This window comes from Vicugna pacos, chromosome 11 (assembly GCF_048564905.1).
Source record: "Vicugna pacos chromosome 11, VicPac4, whole genome shotgun sequence".
NCBI classification, from domain to species: domain Eukaryota; kingdom Metazoa; phylum Chordata; class Mammalia; order Artiodactyla; family Camelidae; genus Vicugna; species Vicugna pacos.
The window spans coordinates 86,204,655-86,228,957 of record NC_132997.1 but is presented as its reverse complement, the minus strand read 5'-3'; the positions used below and the strand labels follow the sequence as shown (position 1 = coordinate 86,228,957).

At 42.8% G+C, this 24,303-nt stretch overlaps 1 protein-coding gene across 4 annotated transcripts in view; it reads right to left on the bottom strand.

The window, feature by feature from the left end:
* VTI1A (vesicle transport through interaction with t-SNAREs 1A) overlaps window positions 1–24,303 on the bottom strand; it is a 345,054-nt gene that overhangs the window by 22,459 nt on the left and 298,292 nt on the right. The window contains exon 8 of one of the 4 annotated variants that reach the window (XM_072971917.1): window positions 5,855–6,077. The exons of the other annotated variants lie outside the window; for them this stretch is intronic. Coding sequence (XP_072828018.1) covers window positions 6,059–6,077 — 19 coding nt within the window. The 3' untranslated portion in view covers window positions 5,855–6,058. Of the gene's footprint in view, window positions 1–5,854; window positions 6,078–24,303 lie in introns of those variants that run through there. 4 annotated transcript variants of the gene reach the window in all.

Sequence of the window (24,303 nt, the reverse complement as noted above, 5' to 3'; positions counted from 1 at the left end):
ATTTCAGTGCTGGACCTGATTAGCTTGCTTCGTGGGGTCCAGGGTCAGCCGCTTTCCTGGGAGCCCCACCTTCAGCAGCGGTTACCCAGGAAGGCGGAAGCTGCCCTTTCCAGCTCTGTTAGCTTCCCTGGGGCCACCCCTCGACAGCCAAGGTGCCTCTTCTGGATCAGGGCCGGCTGAGGTCACATTGGTGGAGACGCAGCTGCCTTGGCTTTTGTGGTGGTTTTTAACATGATTTCCCCGCAAGATCTGACATTAGATACCTATCTCTTAAGAGTCAGGGATTCGCACCTTTTTTCTGATGTCCCGAGAATAAAACATTTTGGCAGAGGTTTATCAGCCACCTGCATCTCTGTCAACTATTGAGGGATGTGGTTACGTTTTCTAGATCATCACATCAGAACCTCTCTCTCTCTCCCTCTCTGTCTCTCACTCTCCATCTCTCTCTCTCTCGTCCAGATTTGGTTCCATGGCTGAATGGGGTGTGTCTTAACTCACATCCCCACTGTGCCAGTCCTGGGGCTGTGTGTCCTCAGATCCTGTTCTTGTCCCTTCTGCTTTGCTCTGTATCATAAAGAGGCTGACCCTTGCCACCACCCTGTAGGCTGGCTGCCCACTGCACTCAGCCAGTGGGAGACACTGGCAGGACACTGGGGGTGGGGGGCAGAGAGAAGTTGAGGTATTTCTCCCTTTTCTTTCTCGGGCTTCCCAGCAGCACCGTCTCCACGGTGGCTCCTAACAGGTCCTCCCCGCTCGCAGCTCCCACGAGGTGCCCCTTGCCCTTGGGCTCCAGTCCAGGCGGCGGGGCTCTCTGCTGACTCGAATCCCTGGGCTGTCCTGTTTCCCTGGTTGGCCATGTGCAAGAGACACCCAGCAGACTGTGCACTGTCTGCTCAAACTTGGGCTATCTCCTTCCTGATCTTTCGCTTTAAACTGATTTTACATACCCCAAAGCAGCATTAATCATTTCTGAGCAGGGGAACCCCAGGTTAAGAAGGTCTCCTCTGAAGGCTTTTTAATGATAAGTACAATGGCTGACTCATAGTTCTTTGGGCGGGAGGAGGGTGGGGCAGGGTGACAATCAGATAGCAGGATCCCCAGGTTTGTGCAGGTGAAGCCACGTCACCTGCCAGCCTGGGAACGTGCGCAATTCTCTTCTCTAATCAAGGAAGGCAGTCGGGTGCGGGGGAGGGGGACTCCGCAGGCCTCAGGAGAGGGGACGGGAGAGCGGGGAGCACTTGCCCTCTTTCTAAACGGGGTGGGGGAGGGGGGACGGGCTGCGCCTGATTGCTCTTGGGATGCAAAGTGGGCTCATTGCAGCCAGAATCTTCTTTGCCAAGAGAAGCCAGAAACTGTGTTCTTTCCGTGAAATCTCTCAACTTAAAAAAATTGGCAACTAAGTGAAAGTTTTCCAAAACACTGTGTAGCCAAACAAAGCACATCTGTCTGTGGGGCAGAGTGGCCCTGATCTTTACTCTGTGACCTCTAACTAGTTACTAAGGACCAAATTAAAAGAAAGAGGCGGGTGGGGGAGAGCCTCCCCGCCCTACATTACTGGAGATTCCCTCTGAGGCAGGAAAAGCCCAGCCCTCCTGGCCCTGCGGAAGTCCGAAGTTCAGCCTGGCGTGAACATCAATAGCCAGGTTCCACACTGAGTGCATCCAACTTAGCCCATAACTGATTCCTAACCACGGGGTCGAAGGCCAGAGAGAGGTCAACAGAAGCCACAGACCAGCTTGTGCATGCCTCTCGGACCCCTCACAAGGCGATGAAAAGCACAGGCAGAGGTCAGGGCTGGACCGCACATCTGCAGGCCCCTTGCCCCTCACAGAATGCGCTGCAGAATGCGCTGGAGAGCCTGGCTGGTGATTCTCAAGGAGGAGGCTGCACATCTCATCTGCAGTGACTCAAAAGCCAGGAGGCCTGAGATGGGAAACCAAGTGGTCTCCTTCGGAGGCGGAGTGGCAACAAAAAGTTTGCAGGACGGCCTCCATTCCCAATCTGTTGAGTGATCTTGTGAAAAGCAAGTCAATGTGCCTCAGTTTCCACATCTCTAAAATGGTAGTAAATACATATGATCCAAGCACCCCTGAGGATGCTGGCTGAGGACCACACCTGTGGACGTGAGAAAAATAAAGGAAATAAATTGCCAAGGAGTAGAGCGGCTTTTGAACTCTTTCTCAGGTCCCTTATTTGGCTGCAATAAATAGAAAACACAACCGTAAGTCAGGAAGGATCTTGACCGAAAGCGAGCCAAAAAGCAGCCTGAATCTTAGAAGCAGCCATTCTTTGTCACTCTCCGGAGCGGCTGCCCTCAAGCTCCCCTGTCGTTTCACCAGTGGATGGTGAAACCCAGCCCCCTAACTGGCTACCAACCAATGCGAGGGCCCCTGATTACCAGTATAAGGTGGCATCACTCCAGGTCCCTAACGGAGTTGGCTACAGCCTCAAACTCCCCGACTGAACACTCGTCAGAAGTCTAGCTGAGGGAAACAGTGTTGATCAAGGGGCCTAAAGAATGCGGGCCGTCTCTCCCCGAGACACACGAGTCTTCCGCGAAGCAGCCGAGCCCCCGAGGGCCCCCCGCCCCCCGCGCTGCTCAGGTTCGCGCACGCGCTCTGCTCTGTGCTCAGCGCCACGCCACCTGCTCACACGGAGGGACAGTAAGAGACAACCCTGTGGAACTCGTATTTCCTGCAAGGATGTTCTCAAACATGTTTATTACCCTGCTCGGCGTGTGTCCCTGTGATGAGGTCCCATGGGAAGGTGTTCTGTCTCGTCGCGGTGGGGGAAGGAGCTGTGTTTTTATCTCTTGGATATTGACTCATGTAACTGAAACCATCTTTCTCTCTAAGTCGCCTGCCAGATGCCCAGAGATAAATTTGTGGCCCACCTCTCACAAACTTATGAGCTACTCCACAGTTTGTGTACTAACCTCCCTCCAGACTTCATTTACTAGATAAAAAAATCTATTGTATTGGATACATTTAGGTAAATTGCTATAAATCCTGGTGGGACCAAGACAGGCTTATACACAGACACTGAAGAACTACTAAAACAAAAAGAATGTACATTTTTGTGGGTTGGCTACTTTAATAATTCTGGCTTTATTTTCTCTCATATCCCCCAAACAATTCTGTGCTATGTGATACTTGGAAGGCGAGTTTGCACATTTACTGAAACAATAGGATACTTCCACTTATTTCTTGAACTCCCTTTCGTGGCCAGCATGGGGTGATTTCTGGATCGAACCCAAACTCGGGACTTGGGGCCCGTGGGTTCCTCAGTAGGCCAAGTGCAGTGGATGCAGGGTCCCCTTTGTTTGAGGATTTACTTCAATTGTCTTAACAACATGGACCTCTTTTGTGGAAGCAGAAGGCGTTCCCAGCAAATGTTGGCTGCAGATACACTAGCCGAAACGTTACCACGGTCACGGCCCTTCCTTGAACAATCTAAAGTATATTTCCCTCTGTGTATATTTAGTTATTCAGATGCTTTAAAGCCCAGAAAACAATCATAGCTGAGGCCATTTCTGAGATGGGACTAAAAGAACCTACTTGGAAACAGATAAAAATAATGAGAATCTTTCTGTCAGGAAAGATTTAGAAAATATCACTGGCATTATTAAAATTTAATTTTTTACTCGACTTTTTGGTTCTCCTCTCCAGTGATAATGAGCAGGACTGCACACCTCCGCCTTGCTGGTACTTGTTTTGTGCAATAAATTCAGCCTTCCAGTCTGAAGACATTTCAGACAACAGTTTTGACTGCTATAGGCTTATTTTTTACCCTGTGCTGTGCTTTTGAGTCTTCCTATAAAAACCAGTTCATGAGATAATTTTCCACAAGGCCAGTGGAACTAATAAAAATCAATTTTGCCCAACTGATTCAGAGAAATCTTGGGAATAGCCAAGGCAGAACTGAAAAAGAGGGGGAAAAAAGAATCAATGTATTCACTAATGGTTGACTTCATAGAGGACTATCAAATTAGCTGACAGGAGATGCTGGCTGTTGGAATTTTCCTTTCGGCTTGAACAGAACACCTTTTAAAGGTCTAGGAAAGGCTTTTCTTCCCAGTGGTTGAAGATACTTGAATGTAGTAATTGTGAGTTGCCCATGCCCTGGGTGACGAGGCTGAATTTGGGCCTGATGGCTGGCGGCCTCTGCTGAAGTCAAGCCTGTCCTTCTATGTAAGAGAAGCTGGTTTTGTGAATGGCTGTGCTGGGTTTTATACAATTTACCCCAAAGCCACAGAATCAGTGGGTGAGGGACTTATCAGTGTATTCCGACACCCCAGGTTCTTAAAACATCCTCATCGCATCTCCGCCAAGACCACCCACCTGACTCCCCATTTTGGCTTCCTGCCAATGGAAGTATGATCTCAAAGGGACAGGTCTTTAAAGATCTGGAAGCAAGAGCAGGGTGTGGTGGCATGCAGGCCACGTGCTCTAAAGCACATACTTTAACTACTACCTACATTCCTTAGTTCAAGACACTAGTTGGTTTGTGTAAAAACAATGGCAAGCCTTTGCACAGAAAAAAAAAAAAAAGACTGGGCTGAGCAGTGAGCCACACACAGCAGCCAAGGGTCTGCATATGGGTGGTGAGTGTTGTTTGCTTTCTATCTTTATGTATTTCTACCTTTTCTTAAACTGTGTATTACTACACATACAGTTATTATTTAAAACAATGCTAAGCTAAGACTTGAGCCCATTGGAAAAAGCAACATAATAACTTACTATGTTTAAGAAAGAGGGGATGTGTGAGAAAAAGAAAAACAATGGTAAACTTTATTTGTCTTTTTGGGGGCCTTTTATCATCCAAAGCGCTTCACACAAGTGCTTTTATTTAATCTTCATTCCAAGTCTGTGACAAAGATATCAATGTTACCGTTTTTCAGAGGAGAAAACTGAGGCTTAGGGAGGTTAATTTGCCCAAGATCGCACAGCTCGTCAGTGGCAAAGTTGGTGTTTAAAATCGGGTCCAATTTCAAAGACCATGCGCAGAGCCTGGTGGGAAGCATAATGGCTGGCGTCACGGTGCATCTTCCATTGCAGCTCACTTTGCATTTATGAATCAAATCAGGGATAACAACATCTGTGCTTTTTTTTTTTTCCTACCTTCAAGGTTCTTAGGATGTTCAAATTAGTTCAGGCATGCAAAAACAGAGAAAAATTCAAAGTTTGCCTTAAAGAGATAGGGTGCTAGGATAATACTTCACATAACATTGGTGCATTGAGAGTTGCCATAAAGGCCATTCGGATACTGATAATTTTCGAAGAAAAAATACACTAAAATAGAATTAATACTAAAACTCCATTGAAAAGACTTGTTCTGGATCATTCAGAAGGGGTGGGAGGGTCCTGTCTTATCCTACCTGCCATGAAGACCACCAGTTTTTTTGCCTGTAATAAATCAGGTAAAAAGCAAAGGTTGTAAATACTGCATATATTATGACCCTACTTTTGCAAAAGGGAAAAGCATGTATAAACTTGGACACAAACTGGAAAGATATACATTGAAATGAAAGTAATGATTGTGTCTAGGTTTTGGGATCATGGTGATTTTTTAAAAAAATCTTCTATGACTCACTGCATTTTCCAGATTTTTTTTTGTAATGAATATGCGCTATGTTTACAAAAACAGGCACTATTTATCAGCCTCCACACACAGATACAAAAACATTACCTTCCTCCTTGGATAAGATTGCAAAATAAATTCTGAGCTTTGCAGTTGTTTGAATTCTGGTGAAATAAAAGTTTATTTGGAATGCATTTTAAATTTTAAAACGAAGGGTGTAGCTACCCCAATTTCCTCACACAAATCGGGCTCAGTCTGTTGAGGGCTTTTGCCGTATACAACTTGACTGTAAAGCATCAGAGGTCAAGACGCCGGGGAATACACAGTGCACTTGGAGAATAAAACAGAAACATGCCTGGGACGGCCACGGTGTTGGAAGGCCCGTAGTGCCTGGTCTGATTCCAAAATGACCTGAATGTTTGCATGGTGGCCTCAGAAGGGGATGGGGTGCTTCCTGTCACAGCACACAATCAGTAGCTTAGCAGAAAAGCGCCACCCTGTTTGAAAAAAACAGGGCCCAGTTCAGATTTCAAGCAGTGCCACCAAGGAAGCTATTTTTAAGGACATAATTGCATTTGCAGCATCTGGCATTTTGCACACTCCATTTTTATGACTTCAGCATGATACATGTTCCGTAAGACAAACAAACAAGAGAGATTACGTGTGGGACGCTGGAGTCATGTCGAATATTTCTAGTATCGAAATCTTATAATAAGCCCTAGAGATTATTCCAGGGCCAAATAAAACATTACCCAACGTATAGGACGCCAGAATGGGGAATACTTGGCAGCCAAGGAGAACGGGGATTTACTTCATTTATGAGGCCAGTACACAGCCTCAGATGCTAACATGCACTGATAGGAAATGCCAACATTTCAACTTAAATCAAGACTCGAGTCCACAACATCGACACTTCAGCAGAAGATCACAAACAGCACAAATCTGGGTTTCTTGTACTAATTGGGGAGGTTTTCTAATTTGCTTATGATTTCTGCCTGATGTGGAGCTAATCTTCCTCCGGTTACCTCCTAACGCTGTCTAAAATAATCCGCTTACTCCTGATCTGTTCGCAGTACTTTATATCAAATACCACTTGCTTCCTCAACGCAGCCACAGCAAAAGGCAGCCGCAGCCCCGGCCCGCCCTGCGCTTCAGCATCGCCGGCAGATGCTCCTACAGACAGAAGCCAGGCAAGGAACAAGGGTGCAGCCAGGCTTTTGAATAAGTAAGAATGATGAAATGCGTGCTCAACAGCACTAATTAACAATGAAAGCATAATCTGATAACTGTTTTGAAAAGACTGAGACAGATAATTTTGCTTTCTCAGACAGACAGGCAAAATATTTCAGGGTGTTCACCAGCCTATGTAATTATCACTATCAACATCCAAACTCGGTTCACAACTTTTTTTTTCCCTAAACATGCCCCCATTCCACTCCTCTCCCCCTTCCTGCCCCAGCACCTTTTAAAAGTCTCCTGTAAACATTTAGTGACTCATCCTGGAGGTTTTAGAGGTTTTAATTGATATGGGCCAGCAATGCCATTTCAGTAGTATTATTGCCCTATCTTGACTCACTTTTAATGAGTTAGATTTAAAAAAAAAAAAAAGAGTCTGGTAAGGAAATGTTTTAATTTTCACAAAGTAGAATATCCCAGAATTCTAATTCTCATAAAACACACTGTAAGGACATGTGTGCTGTGAGGAGGGAGGGGTCCCCAACACACGAAAGCAATGTGGGCTGTGGTGCGACTTCGGGGGTGAGGGGGGTACAGCGTAGTACTGAAGCAAAAGCCAGGCTCTCCTCCCAGCTGGGCATAGCTGTGCGACCTTAATTAGGACACTGTCTCCTTCTGGGCCCGCATTTCCTTATCTTCAAAATGTTGGGTGCAAGGTCTGGGGGATTTCTAAGATTCCTTCTGCCACTAGAAATCTACGGTCCTTAATTAAAAGGTTCATTTTCTCCTTTATAAACGTGCCTATTCTAAACAAGCAAAACCCAACTCCTCTTTCCCCGTTCTAGCAACACATCGTATTCGAAAATATTTCCCTCAGATTTTCAGAGGTTACTGAAGGGGAAAAAAGTTATATTGTTTAATCCTGCTTTATAGAAGTTTGCTCTTTTATTAGAGAACAACCCTGAACAGTGATCAGTAAGGTATACGGACCCTAAGTGGGGGGAGGGAGGAAGCAAGGAGAAAGAGGCTGCCTTCAAGGGCCTTGTGGAAATGTATAAAACAAGCAGTGAGATAGTCCTTTGCCAAACACTGTCATAAATTTTTTATTTGGCAGCTAACATTCTCACTAGTTTTCTTGGCAGCAATTGGGACCTTTAGCAAGAAAGGTGCAGGAGAAAAATACCTTGTTTAGAGATGTTTTCAACAGTTTCTGGGATTTTTCAGAACTTCTGCCTGCAGCACATTTTTACAACTACAGTCTCCAATCACCTGATGAGTGGGTGGTGGGGTTGAACTTTTTTCTTTAAGGAAAAAGAGAGAATACAGAGAGAGAAAGCCAACAAGCAAGGCTACCCCCCTCTGGCCTTCCACCGAGCCCATCTTTCTTATTTTTCATGGTAGGTATTTCTGATATCCAAGTGCTTAGCCTTCCCTGTCTAGACAAAAAAACTGAAAATAATATCAGAATGTACCTTTTGTTGGGCCTGATACTATCTATATTGTATTCCCCGATGACAGAGATAAATGAAAGTGAAACAGGCTAATGACTAGGCCATTTTTCTTACACAGTTCTGCCCAAAACAGGTCCCACCTGTTGCCTCTGGGTCAGTTAATGGGCTGATGTCAGCACACGCACACACGACATCACACTGTTGAGGGGGAAATGCGTGGCGTGAAAGCTCGTGGAGCTGATCATCAGCCGTCTTGGGGAACCTCGGGCCCTGAAGCTCTTTGAGGAGAAGGACTGGGAATTCTGGGAAATAAGGGGCCAACATCCACAAGGAATTGAGGATAAGGTCTTTTCATTACAACCACATCCTAAATACTTTATGCAGACTAGCAAAATTCTACCAGGGCACTTCCAGCCCTGAGTGAAGAGGTCCACAAATTCACTACCCTCCCCCCAAGTTTAAAACTGAACAGTTGTTAAAACAATGCTTTCAGGGTTCTGGATAATGACTAAAGGCAAAAGAAAAAAAATTGAGAGGGGTTTATTCATAGAAAGCTGGCAGAACTTTGGGTAAGAAGATCCCTACCTCACCCCCTAACTTAGTTGGCTGGAATGATGGTTTTATGAGGGTGGGACTGCTAGAGAAGGCTGACTTGATTTGGAGCAGAAGGCAAAACCCATGCTTGGTGGCACTGTCAATAAAAGTAGCAAACTCTGTAGGAAACTGAATGGGAGAAACAGCACAATTCTGCTAGCCCAGGGTTGCAGTCCTGGTTGGGGTGAGCTACAGACCAACCAAAAATGTGATGGGAAGACCCTGGAACTGAGAGAGCCATGGATGTGCCAGATAAGCTATCCTCACATCTTTTGTTGATTGGGAAAATATGTGAATGTGCTGGGAAGACCTGAGAGACCCCAGTGAAAAGTCAGAGCCAAGGCAAGCTTGAGAACTGGCTGAACTTTGAATGTTCTTCTCAACCCACATACAGATTGTTTGGCAGAGGATGGAAGCCTAACGGGTTCAAGGTCTTTGAGCACAACCTATGCTTCATCATTGGCTGGCCACTAAGCTATGCACAAAGGGGCAACTCCTAGGAAGCAAGGCTCATAAAACAAAAATCAGAAAAAAAAAAAAAAAGCAACAATTGAGCAGACTGCAGGGGAGATAGACCCTGCAGATTACGTTCAGGGAAGCCACTTAAAACCGTCAGAATCCTGAGTTGTTACAAAATATCATCTAAAATGTTTAGTTTTCAACAAAAAAATTATGACATGTCAAAAAGAAAAAAGAAAAGGGAAAAAGGGTAATCTATATTCAGAGGGAAAAAGCAGCCAATACAAACTGATTCTGAGTGACTCCAGTGTTGGATTTAGCAGACAAGGACTTCAAAGCAACTATTGTAAACATATTCAGAGAATTAAAGGAAACTATGTATAAAGAATTAAAAGAAATTATGATGACAATGCTTCAACAAATAGGGAATCTCAACAGTGAAAGAGGAACTATAAAGAATTCTAGAGTTGAAATGTACAATAAACTAAATGAATGGTAATCAGTGAACTTGAACATCTGCCAATAGAAATCATCCAATCTGAAGATGAGAAGGATAAAAAGTATTGAAGAAAAATGAGCAAAGCCTCAGGGACCTGTGGGACAATAACAAGCACACCAACACATGTGCAGTGGGAGTCCCAGAAGGAAAAGAGAGCAGGAGAAAGGTGGCAGAAAAATATATTTGAAGAAATAATGACTGGAAGAGAAAATCTTAAAAGCAGCAAGGGTTCAAAATAACTCATTATGCAGAAATAAACAGTATGATTGATAGCTGACTTCTCACCAGAAACAATGGAGAAGAGAGTTAAACAGCATACTCAAAGTAATAAAATGGTGGGTGTAGGAGTAACCTGTCTACCAAGAATTCTCTATCTAGCAATAGCATTCATCACAAATGAAGGTGACACAGAGATATTTCTAGGTAAAGAATGAGAGAATTTTTTATTAGCCTTGTAAGAAATACTAAGTAAGAAATACTTCAGGCTGAGAGGAAATGGTACCAGATGGTAACTCATATCCACTGAAAGAAATGAAGAACACTGGAAATGGTAAATATGGAAGACTGTATAACTATGTATTTTCTCTTTTCTTCCCTTAATGTCTTTAAAGAACATAAAGATTGCATAAGCAATAATTATAATTACAACAATCAGTATTGTTTGGTTTATAATATATAGATATGACAATCATAGTACAAAAGAAGAGGAGGAAAATGGCCATGTTGGAATAAACTTTCTATGTTTTATTAGAACTAAGTCAGTAGTAAGCTAAAGTAGATTGAGAAAATTTAGGATATATATTGTAATTCCTAGAACAAAGACTAAGAAGATAACAATAAAAAACGTAGTTAAGAAATCAGCAGATGGATTAAAATGGTACACACAAAATATCTATTTTTTTTAAAAGAAAGCAGAAAAGAAGAACCAGAGGAACAAAAATACAAGGCAAATAGGAAACAAACAGCAAAATGGTAGACATAAATCTGACAAGATAAAAAATCATACAAATGTTACTAGACCAAGTGATTCAATCAACAGCAGATCGTCAGACTGGATAAAAAAGATCCAACTTTATGCTGTCTACAAGACACATATGCTGTCTAAAGAGACACACTTTAGATTCAAAAGCACATATAGGTTGAAAGTTAAAAGAAGGAAATATATATATATATATATATATATATACACCCTGCAAATAGTAAACATAAGATAGCTGGAGTGTCTACATTAATATTAGACAAATGGACTTTAGGACAAGAACTATTCCTAGAGACAAAGACATAACAGTTCATAAATATAATAGGGTGAATGCATCAAGAAGATATGGCAATTATAAACATACAAATATCTAATAACCAAGTCCCAAAATCCATGAAGCAGAAACTTATCAAAGAAAGGAGAAATAGAAAGCTCAATAATTATATCTGCAGATTTCAATAATTCGCTCTCAGAAAAACTGATAGAATAACCAGACAGAAAGTCAGTAAAGGAGACCTCAACACTATCAGCCAACTTGACATAATTAATATTTATAGAACATCTCACTTGATAACAGTAGAAATACACATTCTTTTAAAAATCATGTGATATAGCCCCCAGCATAGGACATACATAGGCCATAAAACAAGTCTAAATAAATTTAAAAGGATTTAAATAATAAAAAGTATGTTCTCTGAGTTAGAAATCAACAATAAAAGAAAGAAATTTGGGAAATCCCCAGATTAGAAAATTAAGTAACACACTTCTTATGAATCCATGAGTCAAAAAAGAAACTACAAGGGGAATTATAAAATGTTTTGAAACGAATGAAAATAAAACAATAACTGTCAATATTTGTGGGATACAACAACGCAGAACTTGGTGGGAATTTATTTTCCTAATTTGAAGAAAAAGATTTCAAATTAATAATCTAAGCTACCACATTAAGAAATTAGAAAAAGAGCAAATTAAGCTCATCACAAGCAGGAAAAAAGGAGTAAGGGTTAGAGCAGAAATCAAAGAGCTTGGAAAGAGAAAACAATAAAGAAAATAAATGAAACCAAAAGTTGACTCTTTGAAAAGATCAACAAAACTTGATAAACTTTTAGCTAGAATGACCAAAAAAAGGAAGAAGACATGATTACCAGTATCAAGAATGAAAGAGGAACATCACTACTGACTTAATAAAAATTAAAAGGATTATAAGGAAACATTCTAAACAATTTTATGTCAAAAAAATGAGACAGTTTAAGTGAAATGTACAATTTCCCAGAAATGCACACATTATAAAAACTGACTCAGGAAATCATAGGAAATCTGAATGGACTTTTAACAAGTAAATAAATTGGATTAGTCATTTAATTTTAGCCATTTGGTCATCGTCTCACAAAGCCCAGCACCATATGGCTTAAATAATGAATTCTATCACATATTCTAAGAAAACATTCTTAAACTCTTTTAGAAAATACAGAAAAGAATACTTCCTGACTCATCTAAGAGGTCTGTATTACCCTGATATAAAAGTTAAACAAAGACATCACAAGAATTATTCAACATGAACATAAGACACCAAAATCCTTTACAAATATTGTCAAACTGAATCTGGCAACATAGTAAAAGGATTAAACATCATGACTTGCATTATCCCAGTAATGCAAGGTTGGTTTAATATAAGAAAATCAATTAGTGTAAATACACTGCATATATAGCATGAAGGACAAAAAAACACATGCTCATCTTATGAGACACAGAAAAACATTCAGCAAAATCTAACACCCATTCATGATAGGAACTCTCAACAAACCTAGTATAAAAGGGAACTTCTTCAACCTGATAAAGGACACTTATGAAAAACCGATGGCTAACGGCATGCTTAATAATGAAAGACAGAATGCTTTCCCCATAAGACTGGGAATGAGGCAAAAAAGTCTGCTCTTACTACTTCTATTCAACCTTGTACTGGAGGTTCTAGCCAGTGCAGTCAGGCATAAAAAAGAAATAAAAGGCATCCTGATTATAAAGGAAGAAGTAAAAGTATCTTTATTCACAGATGACTTGATTCTGTGCGTAGAAAATCCTAAGGGATCTACAAAAAAGCTAGTGGAACTAATAAATGAATTTAGCAAGGTTGAAAGATACAAGATCAACACAAAAAATCAAATGTATTTCTACATACTAGTGATGAATAGTGTGCAAATAAACTTAAGAAAACAACTTAATTCAAATAGTGTCAAAAAGAATACAAAACTTAGGAATAACTTTAACAAAATAAGTATAAGACCCGCACACTGAAATCTACCAAATATTGCTGAGAAAAATTAAAGATCTAAATAAACAGAGAACAAGTCCATGTTCACGCGTTAGAAAATTCAGTATCAGTAAGATGAAAGCTCAGTGCAATCCATATAAAATATCAGAGTTTTCTTTATGCATTTTTTGTGGAAATTGAAAAGTGAATCCTTAAATGTATATGTAAATGGAAAGAACTAGAATGGGCAAAACAATTTTGAAAAAGAACAAATTGGAGGACTTATATCAACTGATTTCAAACTTACTATAAAGCTAGAGTAATCAAGATAGTGTAGTATTGATGTAATGATAGATATATAGATCAGTGGGACAAAATAGAAATTCCAAAAATAAACATTAACATTATGATCAATTCATCTTTGACAAAAGAACCAAGGCAATTCAATGGTGTGAAGAGAACTAAATACCCATATTAAAAAAAAAATAAACTTAGACCGTTATCTCAAACTATATGCAAAAATTCAAAATGGAACAGAGACCTAAATGTAAGAGTTAAAACTATAAAACTTCTGGAAGAAAATCTTTGTGACCCTGGGATAGGCAAGACACTAAAAGCATAATCCATAAAATAAAATCTTGATAAATTGACTTCACCAAAATAAAAGCTTTTACTTTTCAAAACTCATCATTAAAAAAAATAAGACAAGCCACAGCCTGAGGGAAAATATTTGCAAAGCATATATCTAATAATAGACTTCTATTCAGGAGCAAAAAAATAAAAACTCAAAATTCAACACTAAGAACACAAATAACCCAATTAAAAAATTATAAAATTAAAAAAGAGCTGAATAGACATTTCACCAAAGACTACAAACCATGAATAAGCATATGAAAAAAAAAGAGATCAATCTCATTAGTCATAGGAAAAAGCAAATTAAGATGAGAGAGCACAGCACACCCACTAAATGGCTCTAATCAAAAAGCCTGACAATTCCAAGGACGTGGAGTCCTCGTAACTTGCTGGTGGGAGTGTAAAAGGGATCACTTACTTTGGAAAACAGTTTGGCAGTTAAAAAAATGAACATATACATACCATAAGACAATAATTCTACCCTCATGTATTTACCTGAGAAAAATGAAAATATATGTTTATACAAAACTTGTATGCAAATGCTCACAGTAGCATATTCATAATAGCCCCAAACTTGAAACAATCTGAGTGTCCACCAACTGGTGAATGGTAAACAAAATGTGGTACAGCCTTATAGTGGAATACTATTCAGCAATAAAAAGTAACAACCTACTGATACTTGCTGAGGTATAGATGAACGTCAAAAACATGGTGGTGAGCAAAAGAAGCTAGACACAGAAGACTATACATATCGTACAATTCTATTTATATGAAATATCTAGAAATCAGATCAGTGGCTGCCTGGGGCTGGTAGTGGGAGCAGGGATTGATTCAATGAAAATAGGCGTGAGGGAACACATAGGATGATAGAAATATTTTTAAAATAGACCCTGGTGATGGTTGCACAGCTCTGTAAATTTACTATAAGTCACTGAACAGTAGGTTTATGACGTAAATTTTATGGTATACAAATGACACCCCAATGTAGCTGTTAAATTGTCTGTAGACTAACTAATGGCTCTTTGGGTTCCAAGGGAGATGGCATACCAGCAGGGAAGTGGTACAGTCAATCTTTCAGACTGCAGTAGTCCAACTTCCTGCCTCAACTCCCCTTTTGGTTACAGCAGTCTCTTTCTTTCTTTCCATCTGTAATTATTCGTTTCTTGACTGTCTCCTCCAGGAACTGGGATTATACAAGAGCAAGATTCAAGTCTGCCTCAGTCTTTCTTGTACCCATGACCTATTCTAATGCTTGGCATAGTAATAGGTATCAATAAATATTTTGATGAATGATGAATGATGTGAAGAAAGAGGAGACATATTTGGGTTTTCCTTTAAAAAAACAACGTATTCATTTGCCTGGATTGTTTGCAAATACCTTTATCATGGAACTTCATTCACTTCTGCAAAATTCACCTGTCATGTGCCAGGCATCATGTGTTTGGTATTAGAGAATGAGCTTAAACAGAGCTGGGGCTTGTGTTCTCAGGAAGCTCATGGTCTAATGGAAAAGAAGACCCAGTATTCTGCTGTCTAATGAGCATGAGTGGCATGGCCTGGCCTACAGATCTGGAGGGAAGGGGCAGAGAACGAAGTGCCTGTGAATCCAGAAGAGCACAGGAGACACCGCTGAAAGGTAAGCTGACTTACAGCCCAGGAGACCACCTGCCTTCTGCTTAAGAACTTGTTCCTCCTTTATTCAAATCAGTGTGGCTTTGTAGGTATCAGCCACACTTGAGGGCATGGCTCTCAAACGTGGTCCAGGGATCCTTTAAAAGGAGGCCCAGGAAGTCAAGTCTATTTTCGTAATAAAACTATGATGTTATCTACCTTTCCTACTCTCCTGCTCTCATCAGTGTATAGTGGAGTTTTTCAGAGGCTACTAGATGTGTGGCATCACGACAGATTCATGAAGAAGTACCTGGGACCCGAGCAGTCTTCTATTAAGCCAGATGTTAAAGAGATTTGCACTGATGTAAATTGATGCCCCCTTCTGACGCATTCTGTTTTAGAAAATACAGTTATTTCTCATAAAATCTTTGTTCATGGGTAATTAGCTTACTGTCACTATTTATAAATGGATTCGTATGTATTTAAATTTGTCTCAGTTTCAATTTCTAATATAAAAATACTGATAGATGTAACTCACACAGACAAGAATTCTCTGGGGTTCTTGATAATTTTTAAGAATGTACAAGGGTCCTGGGACCTAAAGGTTTGAGAACCACTGTCCTAGGGGGAAGCAGAGGGAGGGATGTTGGGCATTTTACCTACAGAATCCATCAGTCTAGACACTGGAAGGCAGGTACAGAGCATAAGGGAAAGCCACCGAGGACTAAGAACACTTTTAAAGGTGTGCAGGATGGGTTCCCGGGAGAGCTGTAAGTCCTGAGGATGTCTGCATTCAGCGAACCCTCAAAATGCAGCAGGGCCATGACCTCAGGGGGACACACCAGCCTGGGGGTCTGTTCCCCACAGCTATCAAAACCGCACAAGTGCACGGTGCCAAGAACTGCTTTGACCCTTCCTAAGCAAAATGGTTCAAGAGAACAGTGAATTACCCAGTCAGTAACTTATAATGACATCTTATACCCATTGCTAAATTACTGCTAAGTGGAAGAGAACGTGACAAGGCAGAAAAACAGGATCGGGTTATGCTGAAAGGCAACCTCTAGAGAGTGAAAGACAGCAAAGTGTAAGGATCAGAGTGTGAGCTTCGGAGCTGGTCTTCCTGGGTTGGATCCTGGTTCTCTGCAACTCTTCTGTTGTGTGACCTTGGACAAAGTCCTTAGCAATCTGGGCCTCAGGATAATCACAAAACCTATCCTATAGGGTTTTAGTAAGGATTAAATGAGATAAACCAGATGAAGTGAGGAGCATATAGCCAACATAAAAGTAAAGGGCTGGTATTATTACTTTTGTGACCATCCCTTTGCATGGCTAAGAAGGGTCTTAGAAGCTCTAGGGCTGCCTATGCTGGGGAGGGGCTTCCCCGCATCGGCTTCCACGGTTATTGGGCTGACAAAGCCTCCTAGGGGAGTGGCTGCCTCTGGGGGCACTGAGTGAGCCCTGTATCCCCATCCGCAGCAGTCATGGACCTCTGCCCCTCTTCCTTCCCCTTTCCCACCACTCCTAGGTCTTGTTTAGCTACGTCGTTGGCATCTGTGGGAAAACATTACTGACCGTGCTTATATTCAGGGGTGCAGAAGTCCTTTCCTGTATAAGTTTACAGTGGAGAACAATGAAAAGACTAAAATCCAAAGCCAACAGGGGCCAAGGGATCTGCCTACATCTTGGGTTTTGCCATGATGTGAAAACACATGGCTTCAGAGTGTAACATGAACAGCCCGGAGATCTCTCCAGGGTGGAATCTATGTTTTCAGCTATGCAGAAATATACGGACCTTTCAGAAACTCAGGGGGCGGGCGTGTTAAATGAAAATCAAGATAACCTTTCCTAAGCATGCTTTCCCCATATACTTCAAACTCTTTGCTTTCTGATGGGAGTAAGAGTTGGAGAAATGCCTTAACACAGGGGAAGTGTCTATTTTTCTCCAGCCTCACTCGAGTTGGGCACGCTTGGGTGAAGGGGAGGTTTGCCATTTGTAGACAAGAATGAAGCCTTTTGTGAACAGCCTAAGTACACCACTGACTTGCTTTAAAAAGTGTCAAAGGCTATTTTTGGAGACCATGCGGTTGGCTGTGCCAAATTGAAACATTGACTTATCGCCGGATTTAGCATTAAAACATTAGAACTTACAATTAAGACGACTCTGTTTACTCCGAATGAGTTTGTCAACATGCTGCAAATATATTTCTGTTATCATAATAAAGCCAAGAAACGGGCGGGTGCGGTTTCTCACTGTTAAGGCCACACTGCCAAGCGCTTCAGAACGCTGAAATGTGACCTACCCTGCCCTATAGGCCAACTTCTCTTCCCCAAGAGCGGATGCTGGGTGTAGCTATATTAGTGCATAATAGCTTTATTCTCATTCACAAAACAGGAATTACTTTACGGTTCCAAAGTAAAACTAGTTTAAGAAATACGCCGGCAGATTTGCCATGGATGTGGTCTCTGACACGTACACACGGGGAATCTGCTATTAATCACACGTTAAGACTTGAACATTAAAAAAGACAAGGCAGACAACCATTAAGTTCAAGGTCTGAATTGATAAAGAGAGAGAGAGAGAAATTAACAGGCCTGTGTCCGCTGTTATGTTTAAACTAAGTATTGCTTTAAAAGATAGCCATCATCTTTTTCCATCTTCACCCCATTTTATTTCAAGGTCGGTCTGCGTTTTGTTTGGTTTTTCTCACTCGGACACAGACAACAGTTCTTGGAAAAAGCACAGCCCTTTGGCTGTCCCGCTCGCTCGCCGCACCAGGACAGGAATGCGCTTGTTCGGCATTTGTCCGTGAGAGCCTGGCCTCCACGGACACTGGAGACCGGGAGAGCGAGGAGCACGTGCGGGGATCGGCTCGGCACCGAGGCCCTGCAGGCCTTTGTCACCACCTGCTGCAAGGGTTAAGGTGGCCATGGTAATTATGCCAAGGCCATGCATTACTCTGACAAAGTAATCCATCAAATAATTTCTCACAATTTCATTTCACCCTTCGAATTTTCTTTACCTCCAAAGCCAGCTGGATATTATATTACTGAAGCTGTTGAAAGGGTGCAACACTAGCCATGAAGCCAAAGGCCACGGCAACTATGCAATGCATAAATTTTTATTGTTTGCTCAGTATTGAAATCTCATTAGGGTCCATAATTCATCCGAACACCGTGAACATTTACATCTGTTGATCATGAGAACTTAGAAGGAATGTACACCTTTGGCTAACTTGTTTTTAGAGGCGGCAGAGGGTGTGCGTGTGTGTGTGTGTGTGTGTGTCTGTGTGTGTCTGTGTGTGTGTGTGTATGCATGCACGTACATACATTCATATGTTTTTAGCCCTCGAACAGCTGTGGTTTAAATATCCCTTACTCAAACCAATTTCCAACCTGAATTTAAATATCCCAAAGTTGTTTTCATTTGGCAGCTTTCAGACAAAGACTCAGTTCTCTTCGAGTCCAGCCTAATCAATGTTGGAAAATTCCACTCACTGCACATTGGCCTTAATGCAGCTCTGCTGTGTTAATTACATCAGAATTATCCCAGAGATTACACGCCTTTCATTCAACATATATATGTTTTTGTCTTCACTTAATTATGTCTTCAAAATATATTCGAGAGAGAGAGAAAACACAATCATGACTGTTTCTGGGTCCCAGGGACATCCAGGTTTGTTTAGGGTGTGTGTATTGAAACATCTTTCCTAAGTTCTGCCCTTTTGATCTGACCGTATTTTCATTTTCAAGGCTCTTAGCAGTTCCTTGCACACTGTACTTTGAAGGTGGCAAACAGTGAACCACGACTCAGAAGTGGAAGGGGATGGGGCCTTAGGGGCCATCTAACCAGGCCAGCCCCTCTCCCAGGCAGGAATCTCCCTGACGATACCCCCTGACAAGTGATCGTTCAGGAATGCATCCATTTTTGGAATGAACTGTGGCAGCAGCTGAAAGGCTCTTAGCAAACACTGCCTAGCAGTTCCGGGCAGAGATGAAGAATCTGTGTCCGATGAAAAGTCCAGAGGGAATTTAGGGAGACCAAATGTAATTACCCAGCCTGGCATCTGGCTAGGGCATCGGCTCTAACAGCCCCACTGTAATCCCAGATGATGGCAGTGACACCTTGTGATGAGAGTCTTGTCAACTACAAGCTGCTCCTTAGCAGGCCTTCACTAATACGCTGCGACGGGGAAAATCAGATACAGATGTTTTCACTCAGAAGGCCTCGGAAACGCTAAAGTCCTATCTTCTACTTAAGGAGAAAGGGCATGCATGCACCTCCACACAAGAAAAAAGACCCCAAAGGTCCTTCGTCCCGGGGCCAGCCTGATCCATGCCTTGGCACAACGTCCTTTTCCCGTGTGCTCTCCAAGTGGGCTCCAGGTCCCAGAGGTCCACTCCTGGTGCTGCTGGGATGGTCTCGGCTCTCAACTGGTTATGGCCAGTGAAGTGACCCTGGACACACAGGGTCAAGCAAGCCTGGAGCAGGGCAATCTGGCTCCAGGCCAGAGCACAAGTCTCTCTACTCTGGGGTAAAAGGCAAGAGGCCGAAGTCTGGGGATGCAAAGATGGGCCAACCGACAGGATGCCTGTGCTCACGGAGCTTACAGACCCGGACAAAACAATCACACACTCACAGTGCACAATGCATGTACCACAGCACTGTACAGGGCTATGAAAGAAGCAGATATGAAAGCAGGAGAGTCTCAAAGAGGGGACGTGAGTCAGTTGGGACTTGGAGGAAAGCAGATGCTGAAAGAGTCAGGAGTGGAAGACGTTTGGTGGAGGCTCACACCTGTGAAAGATAAACGGAGAGGAAGCAGGATGGGACAGGGAAGGGTTTCAGAACATCATGCAGATCTGACACCTATGAAAGCAAAGGGGGAAGAAGCAGGAATGGGCAGGTAGAGCCTCAGACCACGGGGCAGATGGGACCAAATCTCAGCCAACCCCGTGAGGGGCTCTAGGGCAAAGACGGCTCCATCCGACTAAAGGAACCGTGCATCGGGCAGAAGGGGCTTGGCCCTAGGACCCCCACCGTGCTCAGTCAAGGGCTCAGGGCTGCCTGGGAAGAGGTTGGCTCAGTTCTTAAGCTGAACTGGGTACCTGCCAATACCTGGAGTGACCGCATGCCTTGATGGCTGTCCTCCCTCGGGCTGCCACAGGACCAAGCTCCTCTAGGGGCCTGGAGGGAGCTTCCCTACGGTGGGGGTGATATTGAGCTGGAGTCTGAAGGATGTCCTGGGCTAATAATTAGGGGAAGGGTTGGGGACAGGAGAAAGATTCCAGGCTGGGGGCACAACATGGGCAAAGGTCCTTTATCTGGAGGGCACACTGACGGGACTGAGAGAAGGCACTGGGCTCAGACAGAAGGGGGGAAGGACATGAGGTGAGCGGGAGGCAGAGGTCAGATCACGCTGGCCTGTGGACCAGCATGAGGATCTTGTTTCCTACCGGCCCCACGGCTTTAAGGAAGTGACTAACTTTCCTCATATTTAGTTCCGAATCTATAAAATGGGAACAACGATGTATACTTTATATGGTTAACATGAAAATCAAATGAGACCACACACAGGGAGCTCTTCATCTAGTACCTGGTTACATGGGCAACACTGGGTAAACACTGGCTATTACAGAAAACCTCGGCTGGGAATAGAGGAGAAAAATTGAACTTCAAAATTTTGTTTTCAAAGGCTTTGAAGTTTTTATTCGGAAATCAAGCACATGCATTGGAGCAAACTACAGGGGCAGTTGCTAAATTCCTTTTCCACCAGGATCTTGGTGTCGCCGAAATCCTTAATCATTGAAATGCCAGGCATACAAATAACTTTAGAATTAAACAACATCAGCAATTCAGGGCCAAAAAAAAGAAATAAATCACTTGTAACAGAAAAGCAGTCCACAAGAAACCTGACGGACAGAAGAGCTCAGCAACACAGCACATCTGAAATGAGGAGTGTGGCTGTAAGAACACGACGGCTTCTCTACACCAGTAACATGGAAAATACGGGTATTTTTCTCTCTCCGACCTCACCTGTTTATGTGAGTAACCCTTCAGATGCCTATTTTCAGATTCTTCCAAAGCATAAGATGCAGGAAACAAACAAACAAACAAACAAAAAAAGCATACAGTGATGCAAAGTGAATCTGGCTGTAGTTGCTGAAGAAGATTTGACCGTCAAAGAACAATCTTTTTCCAAGATGGTCATTTTTTGGAGCGGGGGGTGGGGTGGGAAGTGGGTGAGCACATGCTAACAGACGAAGGGATGTTCTCTAAATTCAAGTCCAGATTATCTGGAACAGCTGAAAACGAGTCCAGTTTATACTACAGCTTAGAGGCCAGTCCTATAGGACTATAGGACTGGCCTCATGAGTGTATATGACTTTGGAATAACCTTCCCCGTGAAACAAAAGGAGGACAATCTCTCTTACGAAGATGTACTCACAACAGACTTGTTTTATTGGTGACAGAAAAATCACCGGTCGTTTCACGACTGTATTGTAATACCTTCTGCCAGGCTTGTCTCTGTGTCAAAATCCAGTCCCCCTTAAACAGATGAACCTGGCAGCCACGGTTCTACAAGCTCACGCACGACCCCCTGTGACTTCTCAGCATCTAGCAAACACACAAATCTGTTACTTTCAGCTGTTTATCCCCTGCATTATTCCATCCGAAATGATTCTGTCTACCTCTGACACTTAGGAGAGGGCATAATACGGAAAACATTGTGGCCTCCACTCTTGAAAACCTTGAGACGAGAGATAGTTAGTATCACCCAAAGAACTGCTGGTGTGTGTACGCTCTGGTGTTTTCCTTCTTTCTCCTTTTCAAGCTGTGATAAGGCAGGTGTGAGGTTTCCAAAGCTGCCCAAACAAAAACACCTTCTTTGAGAATCTGAAAATATTCTACAAATCAACCTCAGATTATGATTATTTTTTCTCCCCTCAGCTCCTGCACGTCTCTTGAGTATTTCTTTCCTGTGCCAAAGCTTATCCACTCCTAGGTCATCTTGCTATGTCAAAAACTGCTGTATCACAGGCCCGGACCTGAGCAGATGGGACAGGAGTTTCTTCATTCAAACCAAAAAAACGTCTGATGAGAAAGTCACTTACATCTCCCAGTGGAGGAAGTGGCTTACCTTTGCTCAGAAGTTACATGTTAGTATTGACTAAACCCTCAAAAAAAAATTTTTTTTTTATCAGAAAGACGGCTACCTGATGGAATTGCTCTTGCTTCTGAACTTTTCATTAAAGTGAGTCAAACTGCAAGTAATTTTTAAAGACTCTCCCAGGTTTTATTTTGTGCCATTGATTTGCCAGGGATTCTTTCAGTCAAATAGAAGTGAACAGGAAAAAAAAAAAAAAAGAAAAAAAGAAAAAACCTCTTAGTCCTGAACAGAATAATGAAATTTGTTTTAAAAATAGAAGATGCAGTGAAAGATCTGTCTTTAGTCTAGATAGGGTCACACAAGGGTGTGGGGTTATTCGTGGGTAACTGGTTCATGTAGCCACGTTCGGGCTTGGCTCTCATTGGCCACCACCCGTGACTGGGAGGATAAATGAGGGTAAGGATGGCTCTTGGCTTCAGCAGAAGAACTTGAACAATGTCTCAGAGGTGCCTGCTCTCCTGAAGCCATTCCATGGTTCTTCAATCTGACACCTTGGGAATGATGGCCTTGGTATTAGAGGAAAATGAGGTGGTGCTTATCCAGGTGACTGGTAATTCCAGGTCCTCGATCTAAAAGGTCACTTTCCTAGCATAATGTGAGTAACAAGGCTATTATGGGACATGCTATGATCAATCATTTCTATTCGCTTCTTTCTATCAACTTTCTTTCTGTGAGTTAAGTGACAATACAGGCAAAATCTAGTTTAACTTCAGCACTTTCTTGGAAAGGAGCAGAGGACAAATGCATCAAAGTCCAGAAAACTGGGACCTGTGGGGACTGGGTGGGAATCCCAGCACGCTCACAATCTTAGGGCCAAGACGGTCCCCTTCTCAGCAGGGGAGCTTTGCCTCTGACTGCTGAGTGTCAGGCATGGAACTGAAACGCCATAATCATCAGGAACTACCGGGGAAGGTGTCTTGTCACGCAGATTTTACATTCAGAATAAAATCCTTTTGGTAAAGTCTTGTTTTTTCACTTTACAGCCCCAGAGATTGCCTTTTTCTCCACACTACTCTCTCTGTCAAAGACTCAAAGGACAAACTTCTGTGTAATAAAGGGCCGCCGGGCAGCTTTCTCCACCCTCCCGCAGGAAGAGAAGGCACTTAACTTGTCAGCGATCAGCTCAGTACCTGGGTTTGTGGGCCAGTGGCCTAGAGCTTTCGCCAGTGGGCCTAAGAAATCCACCCCACCCCAGGGACCCCAACACCACTCGGACAAGATGAGTCGGGAAGGATGGGGGCCTGGTGAGCAGCAGCCGCAGCTGGGAAGCCGGCTCCTGCCTTTCTAGTCCTCCGGGCCCAGAAACAGGTTTCTACCAGGAGACTCGGCGAGGATTCTTCAAAAGGCAAAAGAGAGACAGGCATTGATGTGGACTTTGATTTTGCTTTCTGTAATTAAAAAACCGATCATCAGATATGTGAAAGTGGGAGTTTTGAACTTCTACCAGTGAGGGAAGAAGAGCTTTGAAAGACATGCTTGGTTTCTCTTTCGAAGCAAGCCTTGAGAAAATGGTTTTTAAAATTAAGTCAGTGCAACTCAAGATCCGGAAGCAAGAAAGCGACAAGGATATGACTTCCTCTGGGGTAACAACAGCTCCCAGTTAGATGGTTACTGTTGAACATATTCTGGGGTACAAGAAGACGGGGGTCGCGCCACTGGCTAGCACCTCACGCAGATGGCTGGCTGGATGACAGACAGCAGCTGCGAGAGCATCCCTCAGCCCATAACCATCTTGTTTTGGGGACCCAAACCAGAACAGACCGCCTAGTGCTCAGGCCCAGGGCCCGTGTCTGCACTCCCTCACACCAGCCCTGCCCCTGGGCTCCCCGAGGTTGTAGCAGATGTTAAAAACTAAAGTTGAAACCTTTAAGCTATAATGAAGGAGTTCACAGGGTTCATAATCC